We start from the raw sequence: 17,323 nt of genomic DNA, 5'->3' as shown, positions 1-17,323 counted from the left end.
ATACCTCTAACGTGGTGTGACTCTAATCTAAACCTCTAACGGATACTTGAAATAACGTCGTCTAGTATGTCGCTTAGAAGTATTTGTACGTCGCTCGTAAATATGGGTATGTCGCTTAGAAACGTTCGTTTGCCGCTTAAAAGTATTTGTATGCCGCTTAGAAATGTCCGTATGTCGCTTACGACACTCTGTATGTGGTCTACTATGCTCCGTACGTCGTTTATCGTACTCTGTATGCTGCCTGTAGTAAGCGTCGGTATGTCGCTTGGAGGTATTTTTTGTATGCCACTTAGAAATATTTGTATGCCGCTTAGAAATATTTGTATGCCATCTACGAACGTTTGTACGTGGTCTACGAATGTCGGTATGTGGTCTATAAGCGTTCGTATGCGGGCTACGACGCTCCGTATGCGGTGTATAGTACTCTGTATGCGGTGTATAGTACTCTGTAAACGTTGGTATGCGGTCTATAGCGGTCTGTCGCTTAATTTTTTGTATGCCGCTTAGAAATATTTGTATGTCGCTTAGAAATATTCGTATGTGGACTACAAATGTCCGTATGTGGTCTACGAACGTTCGTATGTGGGCTACGACACTCTGTATGCGGTCTATAGTGGTCTGTAGCACTCCGTATGCGGTCCATAGCATTCTGTACGCGGTCCGTAGCATTCTGTATGCGGTCTATAGTGGTCTATGGTACTCTGTATGCGGTCTACTAAACATGACGGTCGATTTTTTATAAATGCGTGATAAATGTGTGACATAATAGATCTACACGAAAAGATAACGTTCCTCACCGAACCACTAAACGAAACACTAAACCTGATTCTAATCCTCACCTAATTCTGACTGTAACCGAAGCTATAACCGAAACACTAATACCTCTAACGTGGTGTGACTCTAATCTAAACCTCTAACGGATACTTGAAATAACGTCGTCTAGTATGTCGCTTAGAAGTATTTGTACGTCGCTCGTAAATATGGGTATGTCGCTTAGAAACGTTCGTTTGCCGCTTAAAAGTATTTGTATGCCGCTTAGAAATGTCCGTATGTCGCTTACGACACTCTGTATGTGGTCTACTATGCTCCGTACGTCGTTTATCGTACTCTGTATGCTGCCTGTAGTAAGCGTCGGTATGTCGCTTGGAGGTATTTTTTGTATGCCACTTAGAAATATTTGTATGCCGCTTAGAAATATTTGTATGCCATCTACGAACGTTTGTACGTGGTCTACGAATGTCGGTATGTGGTCTATAAGCGTTCGTATGCGGGCTACGACGCTCCGTATGCGGTGTATAGTACTCTGTATGCGGTGTATAGTACTCTGTAAACGTTGGTATGCGGTCTATAGCGGTCTGTCGCTTAAGTATTTTTTGTATGCCGCTTAGAAATATTTGTATGTCGCTTAGAAATATTCGTATGTGGACTACAAATGTCCGTATGTGGTCTACGAACGTTCGTATGTGGGCTACGACACTCTGTATGCGGTCTATAGTGGTCTGTAGCACTCCGTATGCGGTCCATAGCATTCTGTACGCGGTCCGTAGCATTCTGTATGCGGTCTATAGTGGTCTATGGTACTCTGTATGCGGTCTACTAAACATGACGGTCGATTTTTTATAAATGCGTGATAAATGTGTGACATAATAGATCTACACGAAAAGATAACGTTCCTCACCGAACCACTAAACGAAACACTAAACCTGATTCTAATCCTCACCTAATTCTGACTGTAACCGAAGCTATAACCGAAACACTAATACCTCTAACGTGGTGTGACTCTAATCTAAACCTCTAACGGATACTTGAAATAACGTCGTCTAGTATGTCGCTTAGAAGTATTTGTACGTCGCTCGTAAATATGGGTATGTCGCTTAGAAACGTTCGTTTGCCGCTTAAAAGTATTTGTATGCCGCTTAGAAATGTCCGTATGTCGCTTACGACACTCTGTATGTGGTCTACTATGCTCCGTACGTCGTTTATCGTACTCTGTATGCTGCCTGTAGTAAGCGTCGGTATGTCGCTTGGAGGTATTTTTTGTATGCCACTTAGAAATATTTGTATGCCGCTTAGAAATATTTGTATGCCATCTACGAACGTTTGTACGTGGTCTACGAATGTCGGTATGTGGTCTATAAGCGTTCGTATGCGGGCTACGACGCTCCGTATGCGGTGTATAGTACTCTGTATGCGGTGTATAGTACTCTGTAAACGTTGGTATGCGGTCTATAGCGGTCTGTCGCTTAAGTATTTTTGTATGCCGCTTAGAAATATTTGTATGTCGCTTAGAAATATTCGTATGTGGACTACAAATGTCCGTATGTGGTCTACGAACGTTCGTATGTGGGCTACGACACTCTGTATGCGGTCTATAGTGGTCTGTAGCACTCCGTATGCGGTCCATAGCATTCTGTACGCGGTCCGTAGCATTCTGTATGCGGTCTATAGTGGTCTATGGTACTCTGTATGCGGTCTACTAAACATGACGGTCGATTTTTTATAAATGCGTGATAAATGTGTGACATAATAGATCTACACGAAAAGATAACGTTCCTCACCGAACCACTAAACGAAACACTAAACCTGATTCTAATCCTCACCTAATTCTGACTGTAACCGAAGCTATAACCGAAACACTAATACCTCTAACGTGGTGTGACTCTAATCTAAACCTCTAACGGATACTTGAAATAACGTCGTCTAGTATGTCGCTTAGAAGTATTTGTACGTCGCTCGTAAATATGGGTATGTCGCTTAGAAACGTTCGTTTGCCGCTTAAAAGTATTTGTATGCCGCTTAGAAATGTCCGTATGTCGCTTACGACACTCTGTATGTGGTCTACTATGCTCCGTACGTCGTTTATCGTACTCTGTATGCTGCCTGTAGTAAGCGTCGGTATGTCGCTTGGAGGTATTTTTTGTATGCCACTTAGAAATATTTGTATGCCGCTTAGAAATATTTGTATGCCATCTACGAACGTTTGTACGTGGTCTACGAATGTCGGTATGTGGTCTATAAGCGTTCGTATGCGGGCTACGACGCTCCGTATGCGGTGTATAGTACTCTGTATGCGGTGTATAGTACTCTGTAAACGTTGGTATGCGGTCTATAGCGGTCTGTCGCTTAGAAGTATTTTTGTATGCCGCTTAGAAATATTTGTATGTCGCTTAGAAATATTCGTATGTGGACTACAAATGTCCGTATGTGGTCTACGAACGTTCGTATGTGGGCTACGACACTCTGTATGCGGTCTATAGTGGTCTGTAGCACTCCGTATGCGGTCCATAGCATTCTGTACGCGGTCCGTAGCATTCTGTATGCGGTCTATAGTGGTCTATGGTACTCTGTATGCGGTCTACTAAACATGACGGTCGATTTTTTATAAATGCGTGATAAATGTGTGACATAATAGATCTACACGAAAAGATAACGTTCCTCACCGAACCACTAAACGAAACACTAAACCTGATTCTAATCCTCACCTAATTCTGACTGTAACCGAAGCTATAACCGAAACACTAATACCTCTAACGTGGTGTGACTCTAATCTAAACCTCTAACGGATACTTGAAATAACGTCGTCTAGTATGTCGCTTAGAAGTATTTGTACGTCGCTCGTAAATATGGGTATGTCGCTTAGAAACGTTCGTTTGCCGCTTAAAAGTATTTGTATGCCGCTTAGAAATGTCCGTATGTCGCTTACGACACTCTGTATGTGGTCTACTATGCTCCGTACGTCGTTTATCGTACTCTGTATGCTGCCTGTAGTAAGCGTCGGTATGTCGCTTGGAGGTATTTTTTGTATGCCACTTAGAAATATTTGTATGCCGCTTAGAAATATTTGTATGCCATCTACGAACGTTTGTACGTGGTCTACGAATGTCGGTATGTGGTCTATAAGCGTTCGTATGCGGGCTACGACGCTCCGTATGCGGTGTATAGTACTCTGTATGCGGTGTATAGTACTCTGTAAACGTTGGTATGCGGTCTATAGCGGTCTGTCGCTTAGAAGTATTTTTTGTATGCCGCTTAGAAATATTTGTATGTCGCTTAGAAATATTCGTATGTGGACTACAAATGTCCGTATGTGGTCTACGAACGTTCGTATGTGGGCTACGACACTCTGTATGCGGTCTATAGTGGTCTGTAGCACTCCGTATGCGGTCCATAGCATTCTGTACGCGGTCCGTAGCATTCTGTATGCGGTCTATAGTGGTCTATGGTACTCTGTATGCGGTCTACTAAACATGACGGTCGATTTTTTATAAATGCGTGATAAATGTGTGACATAATAGATCTACACGAAAAGATAACGTTCCTCACCGAACCACTAAACGAAACACTAAACCTGATTCTAATCCTCACCTAATTCTGACTGTAACCGAAGCTATAACCGAAACACTAATACCTCTAACGTGGTGTGACTCTAATCTAAACCTCTAACGGATACTTGAAATAACGTCGTCTAGTATGTCGCTTAGAAGTATTTGTACGTCGCTCGTAAATATGGGTATGTCGCTTAGAAACGTTCGTTTGCCGCTTAAAAGTATTTGTATGCCGCTTAGAAATGTCCGTATGTCGCTTACGACACTCTGTATGTGGTCTACTATGCTCCGTACGTCGTTTATCGTACTCTGTATGCTGCCTGTAGTAAGCGTCGGTATGTCGCTTGGAGGTATTTTTTGTATGCCACTTAGAAATATTTGTATGCCGCTTAGAAATATTTGTATGCCATCTACGAACGTTTGTACGTGGTCTACGAATGTCGGTATGTGGTCTATAAGCGTTCGTATGCGGGCTACGACGCTCCGTATGCGGTGTATAGTACTCTGTATGCGGTGTATAGTACTCTGTAAACGTTGGTATGCGGTCTATAGCGGTCTGTCGCTTAGAAGTATTTTTTGTATGCCGCTTAGAAATATTTGTATGTCGCTTAGAAATATTCGTATGTGGACTACAAATGTCCGTATGTGGTCTACGAACGTTCGTATGTGGGCTACGACACTCTGTATGCGGTCTATAGTGGTCTGTAGCACTCCGTATGCGGTCCATAGCATTCTGTACGCGGTCCGTAGCATTCTGTATGCGGTCTATAGTGGTCTATGGTACTCTGTATGCGGTCTACTAAACATGACGGTCGATTTTTTATAAATGCGTGATAAATGTGTGACATAATAGATCTACACGAAAAGATAACGTTCCTCACCGAACCACTAAACGAAACACTAAACCTGATTCTAATCCTCACCTAATTCTGACTGTAACCGAAGCTATAACCGAAACACTAATACCTCTAACGTGGTGTGACTCTAATCTAAACCTCTAACGGATACTTGAAATAACGTCGTCTAGTATGTCGCTTAGAAGTATTTGTACGTCGCTCGTAAATATGGGTATGTCGCTTAGAAACGTTCGTTTGCCGCTTAAAAGTATTTGTATGCCGCTTAGAAATGTCCGTATGTCGCTTACGACACTCTGTATGTGGTCTACTATGCTCCGTACGTCGTTTATCGTACTCTGTATGCTGCCTGTAGTAAGCGTCGGTATGTCGCTTGGAGGTATTTTTTGTATGCCACTTAGAAATATTTGTATGCCGCTTAGAAATATTTGTATGCCATCTACGAACGTTTGTACGTGGTCTACGAATGTCGGTATGTGGTCTATAAGCGTTCGTATGCGGGCTACGACGCTCCGTATGCGGTGTATAGTACTCTGTATGCGGTGTATAGTACTCTGTAAACGTTGGTATGCGGTCTATAGCGGTCTGTCGCTTAGAAGTATTTTTTGTATGCCGCTTAGAAATATTTGTATGTCGCTTAGAAATATTCGTATGTGGACTACAAATGTCCGTATGTGGTCTACGAACGTTCGTATGTGGGCTACGACACTCTGTATGCGGTCTATAGTGGTCTGTAGCACTCCGTATGCGGTCCATAGCATTCTGTACGCGGTCCGTAGCATTCTGTATGCGGTCTATAGTGGTCTATGGTACTCTGTATGCGGTCTACTAAACATGACGGTCGATTTTTTATAAATGCGTGATAAATGTGTGACATAATAGATCTACACGAAAAGATAACGTTCCTCACCGAACCACTAAACGAAACACTAAACCTGATTCTAATCCTCACCTAATTCTGACTGTAACCGAAGCTATAACCGAAACACTAATACCTCTAACGTGGTGTGACTCTAATCTAAACCTCTAACGGATACTTGAAATAACGTCGTCTAGTATGTCGCTTAGAAGTATTTGTACGTCGCTCGTAAATATGGGTATGTCGCTTAGAAACGTTCGTTTGCCGCTTAAAAGTATTTGTATGCCGCTTAGAAATGTCCGTATGTCGCTTACGACACTCTGTATGTGGTCTACTATGCTCCGTACGTCGTTTATCGTACTCTGTATGCTGCCTGTAGTAAGCGTCGGTATGTCGCTTGGAGGTATTTTTTGTATGCCACTTAGAAATATTTGTATGCCGCTTAGAAATATTTGTATGCCATCTACGAACGTTTGTACGTGGTCTACGAATGTCGGTATGTGGTCTATAAGCGTTCGTATGCGGGCTACGACGCTCCGTATGCGGTGTATAGTACTCTGTATGCGGTGTATAGTACTCTGTAAACGTTGGTATGCGGTCTATAGCGGTCTGTCGCTTAGAAGTATTTTTTGTATGCCGCTTAGAAATATTTGTATGTCGCTTAGAAATATTCGTATGTGGACTACAAATGTCCGTATGTGGTCTACGAACGTTCGTATGTGGGCTACGACACTCTGTATGCGGTCTATAGTGGTCTGTAGCACTCCGTATGCGGTCCATAGCATTCTGTACGCGGTCCGTAGCATTCTGTATGCGGTCTATAGTGGTCTATGGTACTCTGTATGCGGTCTACTAAACATGACGGTCGATTTTTTATAAATGCGTGATAAATGTGTGACATAATAGATCTACACGAAAAGATAACGTTCCTCACCGAACCACTAAACGAAACACTAAACCTGATTCTAATCCTCACCTAATTCTGACTGTAACCGAAGCTATAACCGAAACACTAATACCTCTAACGTGGTGTGACTCTAATCTAAACCTCTAACGGATACTTGAAATAACGTCGTCTAGTATGTCGCTTAGAAGTATTTGTACGTCGCTCGTAAATATGGGTATGTCGCTTAGAAACGTTCGTTTGCCGCTTAAAAGTATTTGTATGCCGCTTAGAAATGTCCGTATGTCGCTTACGACACTCTGTATGTGGTCTACTATGCTCCGTACGTCGTTTATCGTACTCTGTATGCTGCCTGTAGTAAGCGTCGGTATGTCGCTTGGAGGTATTTTTTGTATGCCACTTAGAAATATTTGTATGCCGCTTAGAAATATTTGTATGCCATCTACGAACGTTTGTACGTGGTCTACGAATGTCGGTATGTGGTCTATAAGCGTTCGTATGCGGGCTACGACGCTCCGTATGCGGTGTATAGTACTCTGTATGCGGTGTATAGTACTCTGTAAACGTTGGTATGCGGTCTATAGCGGTCTGTCGCTTAGAAGTATTTTTTGTATGCCGCTTAGAAATATTTGTATGTCGCTTAGAAATATTCGTATGTGGACTACAAATGTCCGTATGTGGTCTACGAACGTTCGTATGTGGGCTACGACACTCTGTATGCGGTCTATAGTGGTCTGTAGCACTCCGTATGCGGTCCATAGCATTCTGTACGCGGTCCGTAGCATTCTGTATGCGGTCTATAGTGGTCTATGGTACTCTGTATGCGGTCTACTAAACATGACGGTCGATTTTTTATAAATGCGTGATAAATGTGTGACATAATAGATCTACACGAAAAGATAACGTTCCTCACCGAACCACTAAACGAAACACTAAACCTGATTCTAATCCTCACCTAATTCTGACTGTAACCGAAGCTATAACCGAAACACTAATACCTCTAACGTGGTGTGACTCTAATCTAAACCTCTAACGGATACTTGAAATAACGTCGTCTAGTATGTCGCTTAGAAGTATTTGTACGTCGCTCGTAAATATGGGTATGTCGCTTAGAAACGTTCGTTTGCCGCTTAAAAGTATTTGTATGCCGCTTAGAAATGTCCGTATGTCGCTTACGACACTCTGTATGTGGTCTACTATGCTCCGTACGTCGTTTATCGTACTCTGTATGCTGCCTGTAGTAAGCGTCGGTATGTCGCTTGGAGGTATTTTTTGTATGCCACTTAGAAATATTTGTATGCCGCTTAGAAATATTTGTATGCCATCTACGAACGTTTGTACGTGGTCTACGAATGTCGGTATGTGGTCTATAAGCGTTCGTATGCGGGCTACGACGCTCCGTATGCGGTGTATAGTACTCTGTATGCGGTGTATAGTACTCTGTAAACGTTGGTATGCGGTCTATAGCGGTCTGTCGCTTAGAAGTATTTTTTGTATGCCGCTTAGAAATATTTGTATGTCGCTTAGAAATATTCGTATGTGGACTACAAATGTCCGTATGTGGTCTACGAACGTTCGTATGTGGGCTACGACACTCTGTATGCGGTCTATAGTGGTCTGTAGCACTCCGTATGCGGTCCATAGCATTCTGTACGCGGTCCGTAGCATTCTGTATGCGGTCTATAGTGGTCTATGGTACTCTGTATGCGGTCTACTAAACATGACGGTCGATTTTTTATAAATGCGTGATAAATGTGTGACATAATAGATCTACACGAAAAGATAACGTTCCTCACCGAACCACTAAACGAAACACTAAACCTGATTCTAATCCTCACCTAATTCTGACTGTAACCGAAGCTATAACCGAAACACTAATACCTCTAACGTGGTGTGACTCTAATCTAAACCTCTAACGGATACTTGAAATAACGTCGTCTAGTATGTCGCTTAGAAGTATTTGTACGTCGCTCGTAAATATGGGTATGTCGCTTAGAAACGTTCGTTTGCCGCTTAAAAGTATTTGTATGCCGCTTAGAAATGTCCGTATGTCGCTTACGACACTCTGTATGTGGTCTACTATGCTCCGTACGTCGTTTATCGTACTCTGTATGCTGCCTGTAGTAAGCGTCGGTATGTCGCTTGGAGGTATTTTTTGTATGCCACTTAGAAATATTTGTATGCCGCTTAGAAATATTTGTATGCCATCTACGAACGTTTGTACGTGGTCTACGAATGTCGGTATGTGGTCTATAAGCGTTCGTATGCGGGCTACGACGCTCCGTATGCGGTGTATAGTACTCTGTATGCGGTGTATAGTACTCTGTAAACGTTGGTATGCGGTCTATAGCGGTCTGTCGCTTAGAAGTATTTTTTGTATGCCGCTTAGAAATATTTGTATGTCGCTTAGAAATATTCGTATGTGGACTACAAATGTCCGTATGTGGTCTACGAACGTTCGTATGTGGGCTACGACACTCTGTATGCGGTCTATAGTGGTCTGTAGCACTCCGTATGCGGTCCATAGCATTCTGTACGCGGTCCGTAGCATTCTGTATGCGGTCTATAGTGGTCTATGGTACTCTGTATGCGGTCTACTAAACATGACGGTCGATTTTTTATAAATGCGTGATAAATGTGTGACATAATAGATCTACACGAAAAGATAACGTTCCTCACCGAACCACTAAACGAAACACTAAACCTGATTCTAATCCTCACCTAATTCTGACTGTAACCGAAGCTATAACCGAAACACTAATACCTCTAACGTGGTGTGACTCTAATCTAAACCTCTAACGGATACTTGAAATAACGTCGTCTAGTATGTCGCTTAGAAGTATTTGTACGTCGCTCGTAAATATGGGTATGTCGCTTAGAAACGTTCGTTTGCCGCTTAAAAGTATTTGTATGCCGCTTAGAAATGTCCGTATGTCGCTTACGACACTCTGTATGTGGTCTACTATGCTCCGTACGTCGTTTATCGTACTCTGTATGCTGCCTGTAGTAAGCGTCGGTATGTCGCTTGGAGGTATTTTTTGTATGCCACTTAGAAATATTTGTATGCCGCTTAGAAATATTTGTATGCCATCTACGAACGTTTGTACGTGGTCTACGAATGTCGGTATGTGGTCTATAAGCGTTCGTATGCGGGCTACGACGCTCCGTATGCGGTGTATAGTACTCTGTATGCGGTGTATAGTACTCTGTAAACGTTGGTATGCGGTCTATAGCGGTCTGTCGCTTAGAAGTATTTTTTGTATGCCGCTTAGAAATATTTGTATGTCGCTTAGAAATATTCGTATGTGGACTACAAATGTCCGTATGTGGTCTACGAACGTTCGTATGTGGGCTACGACACTCTGTATGCGGTCTATAGTGGTCTGTAGCACTCCGTATGCGGTCCATAGCATTCTGTACGCGGTCCGTAGCATTCTGTATGCGGTCTATAGTGGTCTATGGTACTCTGTATGCGGTCTACTAAACATGACGGTCGATTTTTTATAAATGCGTGATAAATGTGTGACATAATAGATCTACACGAAAAGATAACGTTCCTCACCGAACCACTAAACGAAACACTAAACCTGATTCTAATCCTCACCTAATTCTGACTGTAACCGAAGCTATAACCGAAACACTAATACCTCTAACGTGGTGTGACTCTAATCTAAACCTCTAACGGATACTTGAAATAACGTCGTCTAGTATGTCGCTTAGAAGTATTTGTACGTCGCTCGTAAATATGGGTATGTCGCTTAGAAACGTTCGTTTGCCGCTTAAAAGTATTTGTATGCCGCTTAGAAATGTCCGTATGTCGCTTACGACACTCTGTATGTGGTCTACTATGCTCCGTACGTCGTTTATCGTACTCTGTATGCTGCCTGTAGTAAGCGTCGGTATGTCGCTTGGAGGTATTTTTTGTATGCCACTTAGAAATATTTGTATGCCGCTTAGAAATATTTGTATGCCATCTACGAACGTTTGTACGTGGTCTACGAATGTCGGTATGTGGTCTATAAGCGTTCGTATGCGGGCTACGACGCTCCGTATGCGGTGTATAGTACTCTGTATGCGGTGTATAGTACTCTGTAAACGTTGGTATGCGGTCTATAGCGGTCTGTCGCTTAGAAGTATTTTTTGTATGCCGCTTAGAAATATTTGTATGTCGCTTAGAAATATTCGTATGTGGACTACAAATGTCCGTATGTGGTCTACGAACGTTCGTATGTGGGCTACGACACTCTGTATGCGGTCTATAGTGGTCTGTAGCACTCCGTATGCGGTCCATAGCATTCTGTACGCGGTCCGTAGCATTCTGTATGCGGTCTATAGTGGTCTATGGTACTCTGTATGCGGTCTACTAAACATGACGGTCGATTTTTTATAAATGCGTGATAAATGTGTGACATAATAGATCTACACGAAAAGATAACGTTCCTCACCGAACCACTAAACGAAACACTAAACCTGATTCTAATCCTCACCTAATTCTGACTGTAACCGAAGCTATAACCGAAACACTAATACCTCTAACGTGGTGTGACTCTAATCTAAACCTCTAACGGATACTTGAAATAACGTCGTCTAGTATGTCGCTTAGAAGTATTTGTACGTCGCTCGTAAATATGGGTATGTCGCTTAGAAACGTTCGTTTGCCGCTTAAAAGTATTTGTATGCCGCTTAGAAATGTCCGTATGTCGCTTACGACACTCTGTATGTGGTCTACTATGCTCCGTACGTCGTTTATCGTACTCTGTATGCTGCCTGTAGTAAGCGTCGGTATGTCGCTTGGAGGTATTTTTTGTATGCCACTTAGAAATATTTGTATGCCGCTTAGAAATATTTGTATGCCATCTACGAACGTTTGTACGTGGTCTACGAATGTCGGTATGTGGTCTATAAGCGTTCGTATGCGGGCTACGACGCTCCGTATGCGGTGTATAGTACTCTGTATGCGGTGTATAGTACTCTGTAAACGTTGGTATGCGGTCTATAGCGGTCTGTCGCTTAGAAGTATTTTTTGTATGCCGCTTAGAAATATTTGTATGTCGCTTAGAAATATTCGTATGTGGACTACAAATGTCCGTATGTGGTCTACGAACGTTCGTATGTGGGCTACGACACTCTGTATGCGGTCTATAGTGGTCTGTAGCACTCCGTATGCGGTCCATAGCATTCTGTACGCGGTCCGTAGCATTCTGTATGCGGTCTATAGTGGTCTATGGTACTCTGTATGCGGTCTACTAAACATGACGGTCGATTTTTTATAAATGCGTGATAAATGTGTGACATAATAGATCTACACGAAAAGATAACGTTCCTCACCGAACCACTAAACGAAACACTAAACCTGATTCTAATCCTCACCTAATTCTGACTGTAACCGAAGCTATAACCGAAACACTAATACCTCTAACGTGGTGTGACTCTAATCTAAACCTCTAACGGATACTTGAAATAACGTCGTCTAGTATGTCGCTTAGAAGTATTTGTACGTCGCTCGTAAATATGGGTATGTCGCTTAGAAACGTTCGTTTGCCGCTTAAAAGTATTTGTATGCCGCTTAGAAATGTCCGTATGTCGCTTACGACACTCTGTATGTGGTCTACTATGCTCCGTACGTCGTTTATCGTACTCTGTATGCTGCCTGTAGTAAGCGTCGGTATGTCGCTTGGAGGTATTTTTTGTATGCCACTTAGAAATATTTGTATGCCGCTTAGAAATATTTGTATGCCATCTACGAACGTTTGTACGTGGTCTACGAATGTCGGTATGTGGTCTATAAGCGTTCGTATGCGGGCTACGACGCTCCGTATGCGGTGTATAGTACTCTGTATGCGGTGTATAGTACTCTGTAAACGTTGGTATGCGGTCTATAGCGGTCTGTCGCTTAGAAGTATTTTTTGTATGCCGCTTAGAAATATTTGTATGTCGCTTAGAAATATTCGTATGTGGACTACAAATGTCCGTATGTGGTCTACGAACGTTCGTATGTGGGCTACGACACTCTGTATGCGGTCTATAGTGGTCTGTAGCACTCCGTATGCGGTCCATAGCATTCTGTACGCGGTCCGTAGCATTCTGTATGCGGTCTATAGTGGTCTATGGTACTCTGTATGCGGTCTACTAAACATGACGGTCGATTTTTTATAAATGCGTGATAAATGTGTGACATAATAGATCTACACGAAAAGATAACGTTCCTCACCGAACCACTAAACGAAACACTAAACCTGATTCTAATCCTCACCTAATTCTGACTGTAACCGAAGCTATAACCGAAACACTAATACCTCTAACGTGGTGTGACTCTAATCTAAACCTCTAACGGATACTTGAAATAACGTCGTCTAGTATGTCGCTTAGAAGTATTTGTACGTCGCTCGTAAATATGGGTATGTCGCTTAGAAACGTTCGTTTGCCGCTTAAAAGTATTTGTATGCCGCTTAGAAATGTCCGTATGTCGCTTACGACACTCTGTATGTGGTCTACTATGCTCCGTACGTCGTTTATCGTACTCTGTATGCTGCCTGTAGTAAGCGTCGGTATGTCGCTTGGAGGTATTTTTTGTATGCCACTTAGAAATATTTGTATGCCGCTTAGAAATATTTGTATGCCATCTACGAACGTTTGTACGTGGTCTACGAATGTCGGTATGTGGTCTATAAGCGTTCGTATGCGGGCTACGACGCTCCGTATGCGGTGTATAGTACTCTGTATGCGGTGTATAGTACTCTGTAAACGTTGGTATGCGGTCTATAGCGGTCTGTCGCTTAGAAGTATTTTTTGTATGCCGCTTAGAAATATTTGTATGTCGCTTAGAAATATTCGTATGTGGACTACAAATGTCCGTATGTGGTCTACGAACGTTCGTATGTGGGCTACGACACTCTGTATGCGGTCTATAGTGGTCTGTAGCACTCCGTATGCGGTCCATAGCATTCTGTACGCGGTCCGTAGCATTCTGTATGCGGTCTATAGTGGTCTATGGTACTCTGTATGCGGTCTACTAAACATGACGGTCGATTTTTTATAAATGCGTGATAAATGTGTGACATAATAGATCTACACGAAAAGATAACGTTCCTCACCGAACCACTAAACGAAACACTAAACCTGATTCTAATCCTCACCTAATTCTGACTGTAACCGAAGCTATAACCGAAACACTAATACCTCTAACGTGGTGTGACTCTAATCTAAACCTCTAACGGATACTTGAAATAACGTCGTCTAGTATGTCGCTTAGAAGTATTTGTACGTCGCTCGTAAATATGGGTATGTCGCTTAGAAACGTTCGTTTGCCGCTTAAAAGTATTTGTATGCCGCTTAGAAATGTCCGTATGTCGCTTACGACACTCTGTATGTGGTCTACTATGCTCCGTACGTCGTTTATCGTACTCTGTATGCTGCCTGTAGTAAGCGTCGGTATGTCGCTTGGAGGTATTTTTTGTATGCCACTTAGAAATATTTGTATGCCGCTTAGAAATATTTGTATGCCATCTACGAACGTTTGTACGTGGTCTACGAATGTCGGTATGTGGTCTATAAGCGTTCGTATGCGGGCTACGACGCTCCGTATGCGGTGTATAGTACTCTGTATGCGGTGTATAGTACTCTGTAAACGTTGGTATGCGGTCTATAGCGGTCTGTCGCTTAGAAGTATTTTTTGTATGCCGCTTAGAAATATTTGTATGTCGCTTAGAAATATTCGTATGTGGACTACAAATGTCCGTATGTGGTCTACGAACGTTCGTATGTGGGCTACGACACTCTGTATGCGGTCTATAGTGGTCTGTAGCACTCCGTATGCGGTCCATAGCATTCTGTACGCGGTCCGTAGCATTCTGTATGCGGTCTATAGTGGTCTATGGTACTCTGTATGCGGTCTACTAAACATGACGGTCGATTTTTTATAAATGCGTGATAAATGTGTGACATAATAGATCTACACGAAAAGATAACGTTCCTCACCGAACCACTAAACGAAACACTAAACCTGATTCTAATCCTCACCTAATTCTGACTGTAACCGAAGCTATAACCGAAACACTAATACCTCTAACGTGGTGTGACTCTAATCTAAACCTCTAACGGATACTTGAAATAACGTCGTCTAGTATGTCGCTTAGAAGTATTTGTACGTCGCTCGTAAATATGGGTATGTCGCTTAGAAACGTTCGTTTGCCGCTTAAAAGTATTTGTATGCCGCTTAGAAATGTCCGTATGTCGCTTACGACACTCTGTATGTGGTCTACTATGCTCCGTACGTCGTTTATCGTACTCTGTATGCTGCCTGTAGTAAGCGTCGGTATGTCGCTTGGAGGTATTTTTTGTATGCCACTTAGAAATATTTGTATGCCGCTTAGAAATATTTGTATGCCATCTACGAACGTTTGTACGTGGTCTACGAATGTCGGTATGTGGTCTATAAGCGTTCGTATGCGGGCTACGACGCTCCGTATGCGGTGTATAGTACTCTGTATGCGGTGTATAGTACTCTGTAAACGTTGGTATGCGGTCTATAGCGGTCTGTCGCTTAGAAGTATTTTTTGTATGCCGCTTAGAAATATTTGTATGTCGCTTAGAAATATTCGTATGTGGACTACAAATGTCCGTATGTGGTCTACGAACGTTCGTATGTGGGCTACGACACTCTGTATGCGGTCTATAGACATATTCGTATGCCATCTACAATTGTTGGTATGTCGCCTACAACACTTCGTAGGTGGGCTACGACACAGCCACACAGGGCTTCTCACTGCAGGTGGCCGTCCAGGACGGCCGTGTAAGTTTGTTGGTACCCTTAGTGGCAGTCTGAGATGAGCGTTTATTAGGTATGTCATGTATGGCCTTCCAGTACTACCACTTATTGTTCATCCCTGTGAAGGCCATTGAAGCAGATGGCCATTCAAGATGACCACCTATAGTCAGTACCACAGGTGGCCGTCCGGGACGGCCATTTCTTGTGCAAGCTGTTCGTGGCCTTCCTGGACTGCCACTTGTGGTTTGTCCCTCTGGTGGCCACTACAGCAGGTGGCCGTCCAGGAAGGCCATTTCTTGTACAAGCTGTACATGGCCTGCCTGGACTGCCACTTGTGGTTTGTCACTCTCATGGCCACTACAGCAGATGGCCGTCCGCGACGGCCACTCATGGTCAGTACCACAGGTGGCCGTCGAGGAAGGCCATTTTTTGTGCAAGCTATGCATGGCCTTCGTGGACTGCCACTTGTGGTTTGTCCCTCTGGTGGCCACTACAGCAGGTGGCCGTCCGGGAAGGCCATTTCTTGTACAAGCTGTACATGGCCTGCCTGGATTGCCACTTGTGGTTTGTCACTCTCATGGCCACTACAGCAGATGGCCGTCCGCGACGGCCACTCATGGTCAGTACCACAGGTGGCCGTCGAGGAAGGCCATTTTTTGTGCAAGCCATGCATGGCCTTCCTGGACTGCCACTTGTGGTCTGTCTCTCTGGTGGCCACTGCAGCAGGTGGCCGTCCGGGAAGGCCATTTCTTGTGCAAGCTGTTCATAGCCTTCCTGGACTGCCACTTGTAGTTTGTCACTCTCATGGCCAGTACAGCAGATGGCCATCCAGGATGGCCACTCATGGTCAGTACCACAGGTGGCCATCCAGGAAGGCCATTTTTTGTGCAAGCCATGCATGGCCTTCCTGGACTGCCACTTGGTTTATCCCTCTGGTGGCCACAACAGTAGGTGGCCGTCCAGGATGGCCACTCATGGTCAGTGCCACAGGTGGCCGTCCGGGAAGGCCATTTCTTGTGCAAGCTGTATATGGCCTTCCTGGACTGCCACTTGTGGTCTGTCCCCCTGGTGGCCACTATAGCAGATGGCCGTCCAGGACGGCCACTCACAGCCGCTGTGCTTTGCTGACTGTGCCACCTGGCCTATGCAGCCATCTGAGCCTCTTTTGGCCGCGAGCTATGGTTGAGGAGTATGAGGCTTTTGAAGTGGCATTGGTTATGGATGTGTCGCTGTAATAATACATATCATGATTGCGTAGTACATTACTACAGGTCTAGTTTATCATATGCTTACTACAGTGGCAGCCTAGCATTCCTAACTGGGACCCATGTCGGTAATACACCACCACCACCATGCATGGCCGTCCACGACGGCCGTGCAGGACAGTGGCGACTCACCAGCGCTAGTGATGGTACACGTGCCAACAGCACCTTTCGTAGTGTTCGGCAACAGCCTCCTTCCCAAAGCAGACACATACCCCTAGCCTTGGCTCAGGTTCCACTCAGTACTGGCAGTTCATGCACCTCGAACGGCCGTCCAGGACGGCCACTCGTGCCCAGCGTGGTTTACCTTCTGTGCCACCTGGCCTATGCAGCCAGTGGAGCCTCTCCGTGC

At 43.9% G+C, this 17,323-nt stretch overlaps 1 protein-coding gene across 1 annotated transcript; it reads left to right on the top strand.

Moving 5' to 3' along the window:
- Positions 1 to 163: 163 nt before the first annotated feature.
- Positions 164 to 15,875, top strand: SCP_0215040 (hypothetical protein; the record flags this gene model as incomplete). The annotated part of the gene is made up of 5 exons (XM_027755397.1): positions 164 to 169; positions 4,719 to 4,768; positions 7,920 to 7,950; positions 12,513 to 12,541; positions 15,836 to 15,875. 5 exons carry the CDS (start codon positions 164 to 166, stop codon positions 15,873 to 15,875), a joined length of 156 nt encoding a protein of 51 aa, XP_027611198.1.
- Between the last annotated feature and the right edge of the window lie 1,448 nt (positions 15,876 to 17,323).

Source organism: Sparassis crispa (assembly GCF_003851025.1).
Source record: "Sparassis crispa DNA, contig_000001F, whole genome shotgun sequence".
In the NCBI taxonomy this organism is placed as follows: Eukaryota; Fungi; Basidiomycota; class Agaricomycetes; order Polyporales; family Sparassidaceae; genus Sparassis; species Sparassis crispa.
The sequence above is the reverse complement of the archived record's forward strand: the minus strand, read 5'-3'. Positions and strand labels throughout refer to the sequence as shown.